Below are 20603 nucleotides of genomic sequence, written 5' to 3'. Positions count from 1 at the left end.
CAGAACTGTTGACACGAAGAGGGAAACTACTTTTGGCCTCAGGATTTCCTCTTTATCCTGGAAAAAAATCCCCAAAGTATAATACAAAATCAAGAACCTGGGAAATAACATTTAAGTAGATATCTCTCTTCCAGAGTATGTGTCTTAAGGTTTCTGTTTCATCATTCCCAAGATTCCAAATTGTTAGCTTCACGGGTCTTCAGCGGTTCCTCTCCTGGTTATTGGCAAACCAGGAAGCAAGGAACTGGTTCCATCCTACCTTTCAACCTTATCCTCACAGCCCTTCTGGCGTATGTATATCCTGATTATACCATCACAACGCCACCACTTAGCAGAGCTTTGTGAATTATACTTTCATGCTGCAATACTTTTGTTTAAGTCAGTTTTCTTTTTGAAGTGTCCTTTCCACGTCACATATTGAAATTCTACCAACTCCCAGACTGTCAGAGCCTAAAATGCCTTTGGAAACTGTGTGCTTAAAGGAGGGGCAAGAGGAGGGAAGGGGATTGAGAGGTACTGGCTAGGAGGTGTAAAATAAATAAGATATAAAACTATAATATTATAACTTTAAATAGAACATAATCTATAAAAATATTGAATTACTGTGTTGTACACCCCAAACTAATATAACATTGTAAATCAACTATACTTCAATTTAAAAAAAGAAAGAAACCATGTGGTTCAGTTCAGTTCAGTCGCTCAGTTGTGTCCGACTCTTTGCGACCCCATGAATCGCAGCACACCAGGCCTCCCTGTCCATCACCAACTCCCAGAGTTCACTCAAACTCATGCGCATTGAGTCAGTGATGCCATCCAGCCATCTCATCCTCTGTTGTCCCCTTCTCCTCCTGCCCCAATCCCTCCCAGCATCAGGGTCTTTTCCAATGAGTCAGCTCTTTGCATGAGGTGGCCAAAGTACTGGAGTTTCAGCCTCAGCATCAGTCCTTCCAATGAACACCCAGGACTGATCTCCTTCAGAATGGACTGGTTGGATCTCCTTGCAGTCGAAGGGACCTGCAAGAGTCTTTTCCAACACCACAGTTCAAAAGCATCAATTCTTTGACACTCAGCTTTCTTCACAGTCCAACTCTCACATCCATACATGACCACTGGAAAAACCATAGCCTTGACTAGATGGACCTTTGTTGTCAAAGTAATATCTCTGCTTTTGAATATGCTATCTAGGTTGGTCATAACTTTCCTTCCAAGGAGTAAGCATCTTTTAATTTCATGGCTGCAATCAGCAACTGCAGTGATTTTAGAGCCCCCAAAAATAAAGTCTGACAGTGTTTCCACTGTTTCCCCATCAATTACATACGAAGAAAATACAATTCAGATGAATTCCTAAGCTACACAAAATTTCTGTTATTCACCCTGTAATAAAAACTTATCACTTCTTTCTCTGTACTATAACACAAACAGAAAGTCACATATGTGGAATGTCTGGGACTTTATTTGTCCTAAGTTAGCAATTGAAGTTTAAGTATTATAATTCTAAAAGAGCACAAGAAATTTTCATTTTTAATTGTGGTAAAGTACATGTAATGTAAAAATTACCATCCTAACCATTTTTAATGTACAGTTTAGTACTATTAAGCATATTCATGTTGTTATGCAATCGACTTCCAGAACTCTTTCATCTTGCAAAACAAAATCTTTATATCCATCAATCACCAAGTCCCCACTGAGCATAAGAAATTATAAAGAGATGTTTCTTCCTGTAAGATGTGATAAAAGAAATAAAAGAGCTTTAACATATATATGTCTTAACTAAAAAGCAAAACTGAAAGTTCAGTTTCAGGAATTATAGATTTTTCTCTTGAATGCCACTATGGGAAAAAAGAAGGGGATTAATACTTACAATGGTTGATTATTAGTGAGAAGGTTACAAACCTGTACCTAAAGATGTTGGTTGTCTTTACTATCCTGTATTCATTTTCCATTTTTTAGGCTATATTTTTATTACAAAAATTATACTTCCCAAGAAGCCATTTAAAAATAGTAATAGGAATTGTTACTCTTAATTGCTTTTATTACAAATTTTTATTTTGAAACTAAAATAGAAAATCATGCATGAAAATCTAAATCCTCTTAAAAGCATTTAAAAATCTAAATTCTCTTTTTATGGTTTTTAAAATAATTCCATATTTTAGAAGTAGCGTGAAACAATGATTAAGATCTGCTCTGGAGTCAGTTTGCCTGATCTCAAATCCTGAATCCAACCATTAAGTAGTTATATGTCCTTGAACAAGTTAATTATTCTCTGTGCCTCGGTTATCTTATCTGTACGATTAGGAGATAATGCTAACTGTCTTATATAACTGATATGAGGGTTAATTGAATAAGGTGAGTAAAGTCACTAGTCAGTAATTAGTGCTTCAGTTCAGTTCAGTCACTCAGTCATGTCAGCCTCTTTGCGATGCCATGAACTGTGCAGCACACTAGGCTTCCCTGCTGCTACTGCTGCTGCTAAGTCGCTTCAGTCGTGTCCAACTCTGTGTGACCCCATAGACGGCAGCCCACCAGGCTGCCCCGTCCCTGGGATTCTCCAGGCAAGAAGACTTGAGTGGGTTGCCATTTCCTTCTCCAGTGCATGAAAGTAAAAAGTGAAAGTGAAGTCACTCAGTTGTGTCCGACTCTTAGCGACCCCATGGACTGAAGCCTACCAGGCTCCTCCATCCATGGGATTCCCCAGGCAAGAGTACTGGAGTGGGGTGCCATTGCCCAGGCTTCCCTGTCCATCACCAACTCCTGGAGCTTGCTCTAATTCATATCCATCAAGTCGGTGATACCATCCAACCATCTCATCATCTGTTGTTCCCTTCTCCTCCTGCCTTCAATCTTTCCCAGCATCAAGGTCTTTTCCAATGAGTCAGTTCTTCGTATCAGGTGGACAAAGTATTTGAGCTTAGCTGGTATCAATTTTACTATAGTTGATATAATTCTGATACTTGGACTTTGGGATAAATAATCTCCTGTACTTCTGTTAACACTGTTTTAATTCTTTGTGGCAGAGCTGGGTAAAGTCTGGGTCTATAGTCTTTCATTCTCCTACCCTTCACCCACTGCTTTGCATACTGCTGGAAAAATAGTAGGTACGCACGTTGATAAATCGTTGTTAAATGAATAAATAATGAAAATATTTTTAAAGGTTTATAGAACATATTTCATTATAAAAACTGGATGGTAGACTATTTCAAAGGAATGTATGGAGACACTAAGGATACAATTATTGGTTTTTAAAACTATCCTTTGGGCTTGTTGAATGTAAGGGCCGTGTATCCTCAGTGACTCATTAGAGGTGGTTGAGAGGAGGCACAAATTCACTGCAGAGGAGAGAGCCTGGAGAGCACCGTTATAGTAATACTTCGATACTAAGGCATGAGCTTCTGTCCAAATCCACCCTGAGCTAAACTTGGTATAACAAAAAGAGCTCTGTTGAGACGAGATCAGAGTTCCCACCGGGTTCCCACTCGTGACCTTGGCCCACCTTTCCCCTTAAGCCTCAGGTTCTTCACCTATAAAAATGAGAATGCAGCATCTGAGGTCTGTTTCTCTGTTCAAAGCACCTTTGGTTCCATGTTACTAAGCCCTGGTGCACCTGGGAGCCCATGGCATGTGTCTTCCAGGACAGTGACAGTTCTCCCAGCCTGCCAAAATTCAGTCGTCAGTGCCCATTCTGGTGAATAATATCTCCTCCTGAATTGGTGCCAGTTGGAAAATTGTAGAATGGAATGTGCCACCTGGGTTTGAATTTGGAAATCCAAAGTGTTGTTGCCTTGAGGTACAAGGATGTTTCTGCCCAGCCACAGTGGTGAGTAGGCTGATAATACCAGTCATGGCAGTTTGCACTTGGACTGAGAAAAGAGGGTCAAGTCTCCTTTGCTAGTGAGAGCAGAATGAAGAGAAAGCTGTGTTCTTATTTCCTTCAGTCTGCTGTGTGAACTGTGCACCAGTGATGTAGTATCACAGACAGAATTAATGCATCAGCAAAGTGATAAAAATTAAAACTTTATTATGCTTCTGTGATGCTTGAAGTAAAAGTGAAAGTCGTGAGTTAGTCGCTCAGTTGTGTCCGACTCTTTGCAACCCCATGGACTGTAACCGACCGGGTTCCTCTGTCCATGGGGTTTCCCAGGCACTGGAGTGGGTTGCCATTTCCTTCTTCAGGGGATCTTCCCAGATCGAACCTGCATTTCCTGTGTGTCCTACATTGACAGGCAGATTCTTTACCGTCTGAGCCACCAGGGAATCCCTCTCTAATGCTTGGCTGTTTATATTCTTTATTGTACTTGAAGCACTTGGAATGGAAATCAAGTCCTCAAATTCTATAATATCCTATAAATGACCATATTTCTGTCTATATTTATAAATGCCTGAGCAGCATTCAGTGAATTCATTTTGTTGACATGCTCTTCATTTCAAAGGACTCACACAGGCACATTGTTTAACCCAGGGATTTTTACCAAAAAAAGGGAAGAAAAGGATGTAAAATGTGTGAATGGGTGCTGTGCTAGTTACTTAACATATTAATTAATTCTTTCCACAAATATTACTGGGTACCTAACATGTACCAGGCATTATAATAGAGCTGGACAGATGACTGACACTGCAGTTATTACACCAGCAAGATCTCTGCTCTCAGAAAAGTTACACTTTGGTTGGGGAGATGAGTAATAAATAGTCAAGGTGATTTTAAAATAACATCTGTGATGAGGAACTAAAGAGCCTCTTGATGAAGGTGAAAGAGGAAAGTGAAAAAGCTGGCTTAAAATTCAACATTCAAAAACTAAAATCATGGCATCCAGTCTATAGGTAGGGAAAAAATGTAAACAGTGACAGACTTTATTTTCTTGGGCTCTAAAATCACTGCAGATGGTAACTGCAGCCATGAAATTAAAAGATGCTTCTCCTTGGAAGGAGAGCTATGACCAACCTAAACAGCATATTAAAAAGCAGAGATATCACTTGGCTGACAAAGGTCTGTCTAGTCAAAGCTATGGTTTTTCCAGTAGTCATGTACTGATGTGAGAGTTGGACCATAAAGAAGGTTGAGCCCCAGAAATTTATGCTTTTGAACTGTGGTGTTAGAGAAGACTCTTGAGAGTCCCTTGGACTACAAGGAGATCCAACCAGTCAATCCTAAAGGAAATCAGTCCTGAATATTCATTGGAAGGACTGATGCCGAAGCTGAAACTCCAGTACTTTGGCCACCTGATGCAAAGAGCTGACTCATTGGAAAAGACCCTGATGCTGAGAAAGATTGAAGACAGAAGGAGAAGAGGGTGGCAGAGGATGAGATGGTTGGATGGCATCACTGACTCAATGGACATGAGTTTGAGCAAACTCTAGGAGATAGTGAAGGACAGGGAAGCCTGGCGTGCTGCAGTCCATGAGGTCTCAAAGAGTCGGATATGACTTAGCAACTGAAAAACAACTACAAAACAAGCTTTAGGATACATGGTATAATAATTCATAAAATCTGTACCAGAAAAGAAAATGGAAGCCTCTCCATCCAGTTTTCTTAAGGCAAGGATAACCTTGACAATAATTTGCATCAGAGCAGTGAGAAAATTATATTTGTCTCAGTGCACTTAAAAAATCTAGATGCATTCACTCTTTGTAATAGGTTAACTAATTGCATCCAGTTAGGTATTAAAAAGCACAATATATGATAAAGTAATATTTATTCCTGGACCCAAAGTAGAAAGTCTATGATTGCTTTACAGATGAACACTCCCAAACATTTATGGTAGCGATAATACAAGTTCCACAAAAATCCTTATTTCCCAACTCCCTCCATGAAGCCAAAATTATTACTCTGACACCAAAGACACCACAAAAAATAGAAAACCACAACCCCAAATCCTCAATAAACATAGTTGCAACAATTCTTAACAGCATTTTAGCAAATTGGATTTCTAAACATTTTGCTAAACAGCATTTAGCAAATATGATACATAAAAAGGATCATGTGTCATGACCCAATGCAGTTCCTCCCAGAACTCAAGTTTCAGGTAACATTTGAATATCAATCAGTGTGTCTCACCATACAGCAAATGTAAAAAGAAAAGCACAGCCTTTGAGATTACCTTCTTCTTCTCTTTCCACTTTTTCTCCTCTTCTTCCTTGCTCTTCCTCTTCCCATTCTTCTTTGTCTTCTTTGGCGGGAACTCCTAGCAGATTTCAAGTTTTCCAATACAGTATTGCTTACTCTCATGCTGTCCATCAGCTCTCCAGAACTCATTCACCTTGCATAATTGGAACTCTGAACTCTTTGATCGACATCTCTTCATTCCCCCAAACCCCCAGCCCCTGACAACCACCATTCTATCCTCTGCTTCTCAGTCTGACTATTTTAGATTCCACATGTGAGATCATGCAGTGTTTATCTTTCTGTGTCTGCCTTATTTCGCTTAGTGTACTGTCCTCCAGGTTCATCCATGTTGCTGCAAATGGCAGTATTTCCCTTTTTTAAAAAATGGCTGAATCAGTATATCACATTTTCTTTATCCATTTGTTTGTTGGTGGGCATTTAGTTTGCTTCCATATACTGGATACTCTGAGAAAAGGGTGATGGTAGTTTGACAGGAGGTGGTTGGGAAACTGTGAGTGGCAGATTGGCCTACTGGTGGCATTCAGTGTGTGAACGACGGCGAGACAGGGCAGCTGCATGTGTTCATGCAGGGTATTGACTGACAAGGGCATCTGACCAAGGAGACAGGGGTGAAACGCACATTCTACCTGCCAAGCTGCGTACCCTGAAGCAGGAGTGTCCAACTGGAGGAAGGAATGCCTTTTCCTAATTCACGCAGACTCTGGGGCCATCTTGCAGGAGAGAAACACCGAGAGATTAGTTTAGCATAGAAGAATGGGGCCAGATCAGGGAGGACCCGTCTGTGTATCTAGAAATGGATGGCTTTGATGGTAGTGGTGATCATGGGTATAAGTTTTGAAACTGACACTAGAGTTAAACCTGGGTATTTGTCAAGGCCAGGATCCCTGTTTTTCTGGTATAAAAACAATCACATCTTTCAAAATTATATTTGCTTGAAGTTTTCTCCAGAGCATACATTAGTACCGACCTACTTTAGTATCAAATCAGCCTGATTTAATTTTATAAGCTGGTCAGGACTGTCCTATGACTCCAAAGCATTCTGTCTGTAGCTCCACTGTAATCACAGACAAATGCGTCTAATCTTCCCATCACGTGTCGTCGTGAGTTACAGGATTCTGTTCCTCCCCCCGCACCAGTGTTTGATAATCTCGTTATCTTGTGATACTGCATCATTTAATTATCCCCCAAAATAGAGATCTTCAGAAAATCTGCTCAGAGAAAGTGATTTTCTGTTCCCAACTGGTCACAGCTGGTGTGTTTACTCAGGAATTAGTCATTTTCAGAACTTGGCTTTTTTTCCTGAAGGGATCTCATCTGCCATCTAAGTCGGTTAAAGCCTTCCTGCACGTCTCTGGAGGGAATTTTATAAACTCCAGAGAAGAACTCAATAGGTGTCCTCAGAGATCTACAAGCCCAGGACTCTTGTCAGACTGAGCATGGTTACTCTGTCTCTGCTATTAACCTCCAAATGTCTAGCTGTATTCATTTCAATAACTCCATAAACGTCTCCTGAGCATCTACGGTGTGTCCAAGAGTCGGACAGGCATTGAGGCCACAAAAATGAGTGGAGCACAGTTCCCATGGATGTCCAGGGTATTTCCCTGGCAGTCCAGTGGTTAAGATTCCATGTTTCCACTCCAGGGGGCACGGGTTTGATCCCTGGTCAGAGCACTAAGATCCTACATGCTGTGCTGCACAGCCAATATAAATAAATCTTGGGCTTCCCAGGTGGCAGTAGTGGTAAAGAACCCACCTGCCAGTGCAGGAGATCTAAGAGTCGTGGGTTCAATCCCTGGGTTGGGAAGATCCCCTGGAGGAGGGCATGGCAACCCATGCCAGTATTCTTGCCTGAAGAGGAGGAGCCTGGCGGGCCACAGTCCATAGGGTTGCAAAGAGTTGAATATGACTGAAGCTACTTAGCATGCACAATTCCCATATAAAGGAATATATAGTTTCTAAACTTGGTCATCCCAAGTGCTGAAATTTAATTTTATTAGCTCTGCCTCCTACTAACTGCTGCTTTTAAGCAAGTCACTTCATTTACCTGATCTTCATTTTCCTACAAAACCAATAACATTGAAATGAGTTCCTGTAAGGCATGAAATACTGGGAGATTACTTTGGTTGTCTGGGATAAATGATGCATAGTATGTCATCTCTCAAGGTCTCTTTCCCTCCTTTAGACCCTTCTGTCCCCTTTGGACCTTTACAGACTGAAGAAGACTCATTCTATCAGCCCTTCCTAAAACCAGAGACTTTTCATTTTGTTTTCTTTTTCTCTGGGCCATTTCTACTTCCCTCATGTCATTTGTGTTTAGACAAGTGGACCTGATATGCCGTATCACAAGTATGAAAGTACTGTGACTTGTACAAGATGAAGTCAGCGTAAAAGAAACCCTTTATGCTGAGTTTCCAATAAACTTTCTAATGATGATCAACATTTTTTTTACCTTTCAATCTCTGTCTTTCTGTGTTTTTCTCTTACATCTCATAGGACCAGTGTCTTAAGGAAACAGTTTTCTGTTATTTCAGGTTCTTTTTTTGAATCGTAGTTGAACACTCATGATCCCCTGATAAAATCATTTTCCACTGAATATGTTTTCTTGCAGTTAGTCACATTAAAACTCCTCTGCCACTTTACTGCCCACGTCCACATCTTCTTTCACTTTATCCCTAATCGACTTGGCATTTTAATCCCTGGAAGAGCTGAATGCCATCTGCAAACTTGGCATTGCATTCTTTCCCAGATCATTTATATGATTGTTAACGAAAACGCCATGCAGCTTGCTTTCCATCTAGGAAGTTGCAGAGATTTTGATTTAACTACTTAATCACTGAGTTAATAATAATACCAAGGACCAGCCGCAGAACATTGCCTTTATCCAGAAAACTATTCACTTTTTCCTATTTTTTTCTTATTCCTAAACCAATTATCCATAACAGATGTTTTTCCATGTACTAAAAGAGTTTTATGACTTATGAATTAGATTACAAATCCAAATTGGATTTAAGAACCCCTTTCCCTGGGTTGGGAAGATCCCCTGGAGAAGGAAATGGCAACCCATTCCAGTTTCTTGCCTGGAGAATCCCATGGACAGAGGAGCCTGGTGGGCTACAGTCCACAGGGTCGCAAAGAGTCGGACAGGACTGAGCGACTTCACTTTCACTTTACCAACTAAGTGACTTCCCTGGTGGCTTAGATGGTAAAGTGTCTGCCTACAATGTGGGAGACCCAGGTTCAGTCCCTGGGTCCAGAAGATCTCCTGGAGAAGGAAATGGCAACCCACTCCAGTATTCTTGTCTGCAAAATCCCATGGACAGGGGAACCTGGTAGGCTACAGTCCATGGGGTCATGAAGAGTCGGACATGACTTCATGAGCGACTTCACTTTCTTTTCTTTCTTTACCACCTATTTTACTTCTCATTTATGTCTTTGTTCCAGAACATCTGTATGAGGTGTCTGTCCTGTACCACTTTCTGTCACATAATTAAATCCTATTTCTTAACATCAGTGTTGTTTGCCAGCTGGCTTCTAAGTTCCTAGGCCTAATCAATCAGATGCTCCATTGAGTTGCCTGATGAGTGTTGTGCAGTAGCTGTTGGTTTGCCGTGTACCAGGAAGACAGCAAATCTTGACATCTCATTACTGCGGCTGCTTCCCAAATGATCTGGAGCCCTGGTTGGCTCCCTCCCATCTCTTCTGCGTCCCAGACAATGTGGCCTCTCAGATCGTAGGCACATCTGATCATGTCACCTCTGCTTAAAAGCTTTGGCAGTGTCTTGGGAGATAGTTGTGAAAACTTGAATATAGACTCAGAAAAGACACATAATATTCAAGTTTTCCCAACTGTCTCCCAAGACACTGCCAAAGATTGTAAGCAGAGAGGTGACACAATCAGATGTGCGTAAGATCTGAGAAGCCGCGTTGTCTCAGAGACCCCGGTTCGATTCTTGGGTCGGGAAGATCCCCTGGAGAAAGGATAGGCTACCCACTCAAGTATTTTTGGGCTTCTCTTGTGGCTCAGACCATAAAGAATCCGCCTGCAATGAAGGAGACCAGAGTTCCTGGGTTGGAAAGATCCCCTGAAGAAGGAAATGGCAATACACTCCAGTATTCTTGCCTAGAGAATCCCCATGGACAGAGGTGGGCTACAGTCCATGGGGTCACAAAGAGACAGATACAACTGAGCGACGAAGCACAGAGATGCTTTAAATTATTATTAATTATTAAATACTGATTGTTATTTAAAAAGTTGTTACCCTAAGATAGGCAAATCTATTAAAAAAAAAAAAAAAGGTAAATTAGATGTGACCAGAGACTGTGGAGTTGGGAAGGGGTGAGGGATGGACAGTTGCTGCTTAATGGCAGCAGAGTTTCTATTTTGGATGACGAAAACATTTTGGAAATAGTGATTTTGGTTGCACAACACTGAATACACTCAATGCCACTAATTGTACACTTGAAAATGGTTAAGATGGCAAATTTTGTTATGTATATGTATTTTGCCACAGGGGAAAAAAAAGTTTTTAAGCCATTACCAGTTAGAGATATTACTTAAAACTTTGCAAGAAAAATAACATGATATTTGGGATTTGTCTTAAAACACTTAAACAGAGAGTTCCCTGGTGGTCCAGTGGTCAAGACTCCAAACTTCCACTGCAGAGAGCGTGGGTTCAATCCCTGACCTGGGAACTAAGATCCCACCTGCTGCACTGCACAGACAAAATATTAAGAACAAACAAAGGGCACTCAAACAGTAGTCCCAACAACAACAGTCAAGGTGATAAATGAAAAAAATTGGCCAAATGTTAGTTACCGAAGATAGAATTTTCCATAATAAAAAAATTTTTTTTTTATTTTATATACAAAATTTTTAAAAAGGTCTTTTGGAGGCTAGCTCTTACATCCTAATTTCTCAGCCTGAAGTCTGAAGTCCTTTGATGGCCTTCCCTTTTTCAAGGAGCCTCAACTCTTGCTTCTCAGCCTGCCTGCCCTGCCCCCAGGCAGCTAGGCACTGCAGAGCTCTGTGCGCAGGCAACCACTGTGCTCTCTGCTTCTTGTGTGGCAAAGTCCTCCTCATTCTTTAAGGCTCAGCTGCATCCTGGAGCCTTCCCAGGCTCCTGCAGGCAAAGAGAACTCCTCCTTCGGGTTCCCACAGCGCCTTGTCTGCACCGCTGTGACCGCTTGCTTATACCACGTATTATCACCTTTTATTCATGCTTCTGTTCCCCGCTAACCCGCAAGCTTCATGAAAATAGAGGAAGCGTCCTTTTCAGTGTGCGTCTTCCTGAGCTATGGGAAACTTTCATTGCTGTTGTTTTAGTTGTCTGCACTAAATATTTTTAAAGGAAAAGATTGGACGGCGGGGATGTGAATATTCATTATAAACCTTAAAAGTTGAAAGGGTCCTTAGCGATTACCCATAGGAATATCGGTCTCTTTCTAGACTGTGCTTTCTCTACTTGGCAACTACTGATGCGTTTTTACATTTCCAGTACCTACCACTGGGTGTTCAGTGCATTGTTGCTGAATTTACTCACAGATCACATCCTTTCTTTCTACAGATGGCAGAAAGCCAACTCTCTAGCTTGGGGTGTGTGGACACACACTTTTTAGCAGAAACGGTGAATTTTCAGACATGGTTTGTCAGGGCAGCAAATAAGCACCTGAAGGGCTGTCACTGGGCCAGAGGAGCTGACTCAGTGGGTGGCTGTGCTGGGAGTGAGGCACGTCTGCAGTACACTTGCTGCCAGGGGGTGGCGGCAGGCACTCACAGACTCTCCAAGATGGGCAGGCCTGAGTCACCCTTTGAGTGTAGGGTGGGAGATGGCCTCCTCTACTATTCCTAGTTTATTTTCTAACTTCTTGATGCCTTGAGATGCTTGGCCAAAAGAATAGGGCCCGAGTTAGAGACAGTAAGAGCCAGAAACTAAGCGTCTTGTTAGAGTTAAATGTCCAGATCAGTGCCAGGCGCTACTGGGCACACTGTTTGTTTTAGTCACTCAGTCGTGTCCTGCTCTTTTGTGACCCCATGGACTGTAGCGCACCTGGCTCCTCTGTCCAGGGATATTCCAGGCAAGAACACTGGAGTGGGTTGCCATTTCCTTCTCCGGGGATCTTCCTGACCCAGAGATCGAACCCGTATCCCCTGCAATGACAGGCAGATTCTTTACCACTGAGCCACCTGGGAAGCCCTAGGTACTTCATTAGTGCTCTCATCTTCTAGCTTGAAGTTTTGATCCCTGTAAGAACTTTAGGCACCCTGGGGGGATTTACACTCCAGACTGTTTTTAGGTCCTTTAGTTCCAGTGTGGATGGAAACTGAGAACAGATTTTCATGTGGGGAAGAAGAGGGAAGAAAGAACATGACACCCTGGGATGTGCACATGCGAGAAGAAAGGAGGAAACGGCTGGACCTGTAGAGACACAGTCCACTCAGTCCTGAGGCGGCCTGTTCTGGCTTTCTACATCTCTCCAGCCAACACCATCACTCCTAACATCTCCAGTGAAGAAACAAGCCCTGATTGTGAATAAGGAGGAGTTGGAAGGAGTTGGAAATCTATAGACAGGACGATTCTATTTGTACAGGCCTTAACTCAGAGCACATAATATGACAGAAGAACATAATCAATATTTAAAATCCAAGATGATGAAAAATCCAGGTTTGTATTCATATTCCTTGCTTTGAAGTATTGCTCTATAATCTAGTGGTCTGAGGCTGGAGTTGGGGAGTGATGACACAGGTTATTAGATAACTGAGTTTGAAAGGTAATATCAGATGATGAGGCCATGAGCCAAATATCATGAGTAGATGATAAATGAGACAAAAGTTCAGAAGAGAAAGAATCCTGTTGGCTGTGGTGAGACAGCAATAATCCCTGGTATGTGAATGTTTGTTGCATTTTGCCAATAGTCAATCCTAAAAGAAATCAACCCTGAATATTCACTGGAAGTACTGATGCTGAAGCTGAAGCTCCAATACTTTGGCCAACTGATGTGAAGAGCCGACTCATTGGAAAAGACCTTGATGTTGGGAAAGATTGAGGGCAGGAGGAAAGGGGTCAATAGAGGATGAGACGGTTGGATAGCATGATCAACTCAATGGACATGAGTTTGAGCAAACTCTAGGAGATAGTGAAGGACAGGGAAGGCTGGCTTGTTGCAGTCCGTGAGGTCTCAAAGAGTCGGCCACAACAGAGTGACTGAACAACAACAACTTTATATTTGCATAATATTTCAGAGTTTCCAAAACACTTTCATGTCATTTATTTTTATCTGGCTTCATTAAATCTTCACAACAGCCTGGTATTATTAAATGAGGTAAAATACATAGAATATTTGGGGCTTCTTAGAATAGTGGTTAGTATGTAGTGAATGTTTACTATCATTATGAAAATCATTATTAGCCCTATTTTATACTTGACAAATCTGAGGCTCAGAAAGGCTGTTACTTGCCCAAAGTCACACAGCTGAGAAGTGGTAGAAATAGGCCTCAACTCAACTCCTGTTTCTAGACCTTTCTCCATTTTCCCATGCGCAAAGAGGGAGTATTTAAGCCGGGCTTGCCAAAGTTGGGCCAAGTTTTGAGGTGGCCTTAGCGGAATCATCTCTGATGAGGTCTCCTCAGCCTTATGAGCCCTAGTTGGCTGGTGGATGGGAATTCCTGAGTGTGTTCTGTGCCTTGAGTAAGAAGAGTTAAATCTAGAAGCCTCTACTCATTTTAGCAGTGAGGGGAGATGGTTCATTGCCTCGTCCCTCAAGGAAGCTGCAGGCCATTAAACTCACATAGATCCTCAGCTGGTAGGCTTGTTAAGAAAATGTGACAATAGGGGGAAATTGACAACCCAGGCACCATAGATATTTTTAGTCTGTGCTTCAAGGATGTACATCTTGGTTTCTGTTTAGATTGAGCATAAGGGAGTGAACTGGATTGATTTGACAAGACTGGCAGTCAGAAAGTCCTTACTGAGACCCTTCTCTTTGCCCAACTTAAGCAAGGGACTGAGGGGAGTAATTAAGGGAGGTGAAGTAACTTTCCCAGATGCTCAAACACTGTGGAGTGTGGTATAATCTTTTTCTTGGGTGGGAGGCAGTGTGCTGACATCAGTAAAATTTCTGTCTATTCCCTGCACCAGCACTTCTGCAGTAAATTATCCTTCTAATGTACAATGGGGTGACTGCAGTTACCAATACTGTATCATATACTTGAAATTTGCTAAGAGAATAGATCTGAAGTGTTCTCAGTGCACGCTTACGGACACACACACACACACACACACACACACACGGTGATAATGTGAGGTGATGGGTGTGGCAGTTAACCCGATTGTGGTTATCCCATTTCACAAAGCATACATATATCAAGTCATCATGGTGAACACTGAAAATAGTACAATTTTATTTGTCAATGATTCCTTAGTAAAGCTGGAAAAAATAATCTTATGAGTATAGTTTTAATTGTCAGCCATTGTAGCTCTGTTTGTAATAGCAAAAACAGTCCAAACACTGGAAATGGAATTGAACTATTACAAAGAAAGAAGTCTTATCAATATGTGCTAAAAGCATATCACTAAGATTTGTTGTTTTTTTTTTAATTGAAGTACAACTGACTTGCAATATTAGTTTCATGCATACAACATATTAATTCAGTATTTTTTTCAATTATACTCTATACAAAGTTATTATAAGGTAGTAAATGAAAAGATATCCCACATTCATGGATTGGAAGAATTAGTATTTTAAAATATATATGCTACCCCAAAGGACTGATATATTTTTAAATGCAATAAAAAATTATGCGGCAAGAAAGAAGAATGTATATAGCATGATGCCATGTGTATGTTCGAAGCATACATGAAGGCAAATATATGCATACATTTTCCCCACACTGGAAGGATATACTTGCAAGGGGTAATGAGGGGTATGGATAAGAGGAATGGGAGGGGGAAAATGTGTTTTTCATCTTATACTTTTAAGTTCTTTTGAAAATAGAGTTTTTGGTTTAGCCATCTGACATACTTTTTTTTTTTCTCATTTAAGCCACTTGCCAGAAGTCACAGAACCAAAAAAGTGCACAGCTAGGATTCCCACCTGAACTGTGATTCTAGGCCCTGTGATCCAGAGCCCTCTGGATCCTAGCACACTGCTTCCTAACAGTGCTCTCTTAGGATCAGGAAGTAATTCTGTCACTTGTTTGTAAATTACAAAAAATTTTCCACGAAGACACCTGGGAGAATGTGCTCATCCTCAAGAAGGCTCTGTTGCCTGCCACCTTGGCTGCCACCAAAGCCTGCTCCATTGCCTGCCACCTTGGCTTCTGTTCTGTAGGACGTGGCACAGCCAAGAGAGGTCAGTGACCTGGAGCCAGGAAACACAAACTGAGATTTCCAACAGGGCAAATTACCTTCAGGAAAAGACATTAAGATAATTGGAGAGGTGGGGGTGGGGAGAAGGCATGAAAACAGGGTCATTAGCCAACTTGGTCAACGGGCAGGTGCAGGAAGTGGCAGATAAACACAGCCAGAATCTATAATTATACCTTCAATATCAATGTTCAAAACCCACAAAATAAATGAGTGAATTTAAAAACTGGCAGCATCTAAGTACCTAGATATAAACTACTAGTGTTAGGCTTAGCTCCTGTGAACTTCTCTGTGATTTCGAGCATATTATTTAGCTGCTCTGGCTTTCTTTCCCCATTAGTCAAATGGACAGCACAGTCTATCCTGGCCACTTCACAAAGTTGTAAGGAACAAATAAGGCAAGAGATGTGCTTTGAAAATGCAAGACGTCGTACCAAATGAGAGATTATTGTCTATGCCTCTGGGACATACCTCACAGAAGGAGACCTCTTTTCTCATTAAACTTTTTTTTAATTGGATCTCAAATTCTGTGACAGATTTTTTTTCAAGTTGTTTCCATTAAATAGTACTGATTTTTAAAAACTAAAAACTGCCACACACAAAACAAATGGTCCGCAAAACATTTATTCTCCTTTCCTGCTGAAGGGTTTACGATGCATTGTTATCATTAACCAGTCTTTTACTGTTAAACTGAAATGAGCAGTTCTGAGACAAGCAGTTCTGAGACCATTCTTCCACCACTGGTTAAGACTGGGGTGGCAGGTATTTAGAGATGGGAAGCTGGGAGGAAGCATCAGGAAAACATTGCTGGTAGCAAGGTAGAAACAGCTCACCAACACAAGCGAGGATCCTCATGGGATCATTTTTTATTCCAGTTACTTCTGTTTAGAGTCATGGACAAAGACCTACAGAGTCCACAAGATCCCCAGAGCAGTGATAGAGCAGTGCGTAGACTATTACTTAAACCCACAAATAAGATGTGCTACATGTCCTTTGCCTGAGGGGCTTGCTGAGCTATGAATGTTGAGCCGGGCTCTGGAAGCAAGCTGATGAAGCACAGTAAGGAACTGGGGCAGAGGTACGGAGATGAACTTCGGTGATCCAGTTCTAGGATGGCTGAGTGCCTCTGAGGAGCAATTTGAGGGTAGCCAGGGACTTGGACAGGACAAATGACAACTTCCTGGAACAGACTGTTCCAGGACCAGAGAGGAAAGGAAATAGCCTGGCCCCATCCTGGGCAGTTCACAGGAACTGGGGCGGGAAGTATTTGAAATGGAACTAGCGCTCACAACTTCACGCGCTTTCTCAGTGGAAGAAGGAAAATGGGACAAGAAACTTGTGACGCAGCATACACGTCAAGTCAGTTTTCGTAATGGTGGGAATGAAGATGACAAGAATGAACGAGCAGAGGGAGATAGTGCTGTGCAGGGCCGACAACTCTGGGTTCAGACTAGCGCGTGATTATTGCTTCTGTCACTCACTTGCTGTATGACCTTGAATACGCCAGTTTTTCCTCTGAGTCTCTGTTTCCTCATCTCAAAAATGAATGCCCTTCTTCCCATCTCAAAAGTAGTTATGAGAGTTAAATGAGATGTTCTTGAAAGCAACTAACATATAATTCCTAGAATATGATTCCTAGTAAATGTTAGTTTAGCCCTTTGTTTCGGAGAGGGACTTAAGAAAACCTCCAGTGAGACGTGCTGATTTGAAATTTCAAGCACTGGGAAAGCAAGGCCAACCTAGGTACGGGGTGGAAAGCCCCTTTTGACAGAAGGAGAAGCAGCCTAAAAAGGCAGATAAGAAACTCTTATGAGAGGAAGGGTAGGTGAAGGGCAGAGTAGCACTGGCTATAAATACAAGCACAAACTCAGTCCTCTTACCAGCAGCTGGACTGTGAGGTTCCTCTGGCTTGTGACAAAATGGGAAGACAATAAGTACGGTTTATCTAGGCTTGACTCATCCCCTTGACTGTTCAGAAACACAGGAGAGGTTTTGTGTTCAATTACAGTACTTTTCCGAAGCCTCTCCGCCCCCCCGCCCCGCCCCCACACTATTTTTCTGGTATAATTAACTCTGCTTCATTCATTGACTGTCCTTTCCTCCTTGATTTATTGGTTATATTTGCTTTTTAAATTATCAATTACCTCAAATCCTTTCTGGAAGTATGGGTATGAAGGGGTAAAATAGTTTTAGTTTCTTCAGAAACTAAAATTCCAAGGGTAGAAACCAACTAGAAAACCAGAGTGAAACGCAGGATGGGGAAAAAGATAAGGAGACTACAGTGAGGCATAAACTGACCTGGTTTGTACCAGGAGTCTCACCAGGGAAATCCTACTCCTGGACTTCACTTGTAGCCAAAACATGACAGCAACTGTTTTCATAGAAGCGGACAGCCTGAGAGTGAGAGGCCTTTTGGTTTATTTTAGAAAGGAAAGGCCATGGTTTGCCTGGAGGCTCTCTCATGGTGATCCGGTAGCAGACTAAGGTCTAACACTGACCCAAGTCTCTTGACTCTCATTCTGGGATTCTGTGTGCCGTGGGCCTCCTCATCTTTGTGAAAGTGAATTTCTGATGACAAACACCTGTACAAAACTAATAGGTGTGGGTTTGTTTGTTTGTTTTTTTTTCCTTTTTTTCCAGGGCCAAGTGCTTTCGGGGCAAAAAAATCCTTGGAGATTATGATATCAAAGTGGAACAGGTAACCACCCTGGAGCCCAGGATTGCATCTGCATCATCGTGGGGCCCACTTGACACTCTGGAGTGAACCATCTGGTGCTGCCAAGTGGAAAGATCAGGGTCTATCACTAGCTTCTAGGCTCTCTACCTCCTCCCCCTACCCTTTCCAGGATTTCTCTCTCTATGAGACCCGGTCTTGAAGCCTGCATCTTTCAACTCCCCTGACTTCTCTTCATGGCTCTGGGGTCTCTAGGGAGGCAAGCAGTGTAGCTCTTAGGGCCTCTGGGGGTGCAAGGTCCTCGGGCTGAGGAACACTGTAGAGGAGCGTCTTCTGAGGACACGGCCACACCTCCACTGTGGTGGCAAGGCCTTGCTTGGTAGATACGTGTCTGCCACTCAGGTGTGCAGCCTCCAATGAGGCCTCCTCTGTGCCCAAGGCTGCACTTCAGAGAGAACTGAACAAAGAGCACCTCCTGGTTTTAATGCAGTGAAGTCCTGAAAGGCTCATTTTTTTATCTTCCCTTTGCTTCATGATAAGTAGGGATTAGGTCCATTTGAGTCAGCGGGAGGGGGGATGTCCAGTTTACACAGAACATGTATTTTCTTTGTAACGATAGAAGCTACTCATCATTCCTTACACAGTGTACTGGGATTTACAGATTTACTCTTTCTATCCATTGCTGCATTCAGTTCTTAAAATAACTTGTTAGGCAAGGTTGATAAAAATTATTTCCATCTTATTGATGGGAGAAACTGTCCACCCAGAGAGAATAAGTAACTTGCCTGAACATCTTATGCATCTCATTGGGCCAGAGCAGTACCGAAACCCGATTTCCTAAATGAAAACTTAGTGCTTTTGTGTTGAGACTGAGAAAGGGCATATTTGCCTCAGTTTGCATTCCTGCTCTGCAGAGAGGCAGCACAAAAGATGCTGGGTGGGGAGTCGGAAGCCCTGAGTTTTGCTCCTGTCTCGGCCAACAGTAAGCTTTGTTTGTCCAGAAAAGTCACTTAACTGCTCCTTTGGTAAATAAGGATAATATTTCTGTCCCTCCTGCCTCATAGAATGGCTATGAGAGTAGATGGGATCAGTTTGGGAAAATGCTTTGCAAACTGTAAATACATGTTTGGTGGAAAAGATACTGCTGCTGCTGCTTTATGGGGGGCGCTCTCAGAGTCAGGACTGTAGGGCTCACTCCCCTACTGCTAATTTTATTTAGTTATGTTCTATCATAGTAAGAAACACATAAGGTGAAATCCACGCTCTTAATCCCCTCCTGTTATTTTCCAGGCGGAATTTTCAGAGCTCAACCTGGTGGCCCATGCGGATGGTACCTACGCCGTGGATATGCAGGTGCTCCGGAATGGCACAAAGGTGGTCCGGTAAGGTCCTTTCTGTCTTCGGGGTCACTGCCACCGTCTCGGGCGTGCCGTGTGTAGTGTACCGACCTTGATGATGTGCTGTGTGGCGGTGGTGGAAGGAGCAGAGAACGCTGGCTCTGGCCCTTAGAGATGTCTTAGTTCCATGGTAAAGGAAGCTCCGTGGACGCAGAGCTCACTTTGCAGTCACTGGATGGTTCCCGTCAGAGGTGTTGGAGGACTCCAGCCCCACTTTAGCCAGTGCAGCTCTGGACTTTCATCTCTCAGTGTATTTCCCCTGGAAAACATGGTTCCATTGCTTTAAAAGAAAAGGGCCCGGGGGGTAGTTTAAAAATCTCTGCTCTGGTCCAGCCTCCCATTTTACATGGATTTGCTTCCATTCACTCAGTGAGTTGGCAGCAGAGTCCTGTGTACTATGTGAATTCTCTTAACGCCCTTCCCAGTGTTCTGCTATATTCCAAATTTCTGGGAACTCCTAAGTCTTGATAGGAAAGCCTGGGTCAGAGGGATATGGACTGTGAGTGGAAGAAAATTTGTAATTACAAAGCACTTAGGCTGCAGGTGAGGTGCTAGGTGACGTGTAGACGTCATCAATTGTAATACAACAATTCTGTGTGGGAGGTGATGAAGATTCCAGATGAGGGAGCATGGTTTCCACATTGTTATTCTTTCCCAGGACTCAGCGTGGCCTCAGGGTTCCAGGCATTAGGGTCTTGCTCCAGAAAGAGTCCTCACTTCACCCTTTTCCCTTTTTCAACCTGCACTGCCCTGACCCCGAGGCCACCAGCATCCAACCAGACCTGGTCTGTGACAGGGAAGGCAGAACTCAGGTGTCTGGAGCCAAATGTCAGGGAGTGTGAGCTCATCCATCCTGGAGACTGAGGAGGACAGAAAAGAGCTGCCCACCCACGGTTGGGGAGCACTCAGGAAGCTTCTTCTAGAGACAATGATGGGCTCCCCCAGCTGCAAGTAGAGTAGGTCATAGGGATCCATGACACAAATGGGTGGCAACAAGAGGGCCCGTATCAGCGTGCTGGGACGGATCTGGCAAAATCAAGGCAGGCCTTTCC

General features: G+C 42.7%; 1 protein-coding gene across 3 annotated transcripts in view; it reads left to right on the top strand.

Moving 5' to 3' along the window:
• SYN2 (synapsin II) overlaps positions 1 to 20603 on the top strand; it is a 190074-nt gene that overhangs the window by 90788 nt on the left and 78683 nt on the right. For all 3 annotated transcript variants that reach the window (XR_009732589.1, XM_061397199.1, XM_061397198.1), the window contains exons 2-3: positions 18121 to 18178; positions 19445 to 19536. Coding sequence is in view for 2 of the 3 variants with exons in the window: in XM_061397199.1 (XP_061253183.1) it covers positions 18121 to 18178; positions 19445 to 19536 (150 nt within the window). In the remaining variant the exon portion in view is untranslated. The remainder of the gene's footprint in view (positions 1 to 18120; positions 18179 to 19444; positions 19537 to 20603) is intronic.

The sequence above is a fragment of the Bos javanicus genome, chromosome 22 (genome assembly GCF_032452875.1).
Source record: "Bos javanicus breed banteng chromosome 22, ARS-OSU_banteng_1.0, whole genome shotgun sequence".
Taxonomy (NCBI): domain Eukaryota; kingdom Metazoa; phylum Chordata; class Mammalia; order Artiodactyla; family Bovidae; genus Bos; species Bos javanicus.
The sequence above is the reverse complement of the archived record's forward strand: the minus strand, read 5'-3'. Positions and strand labels throughout refer to the sequence as shown.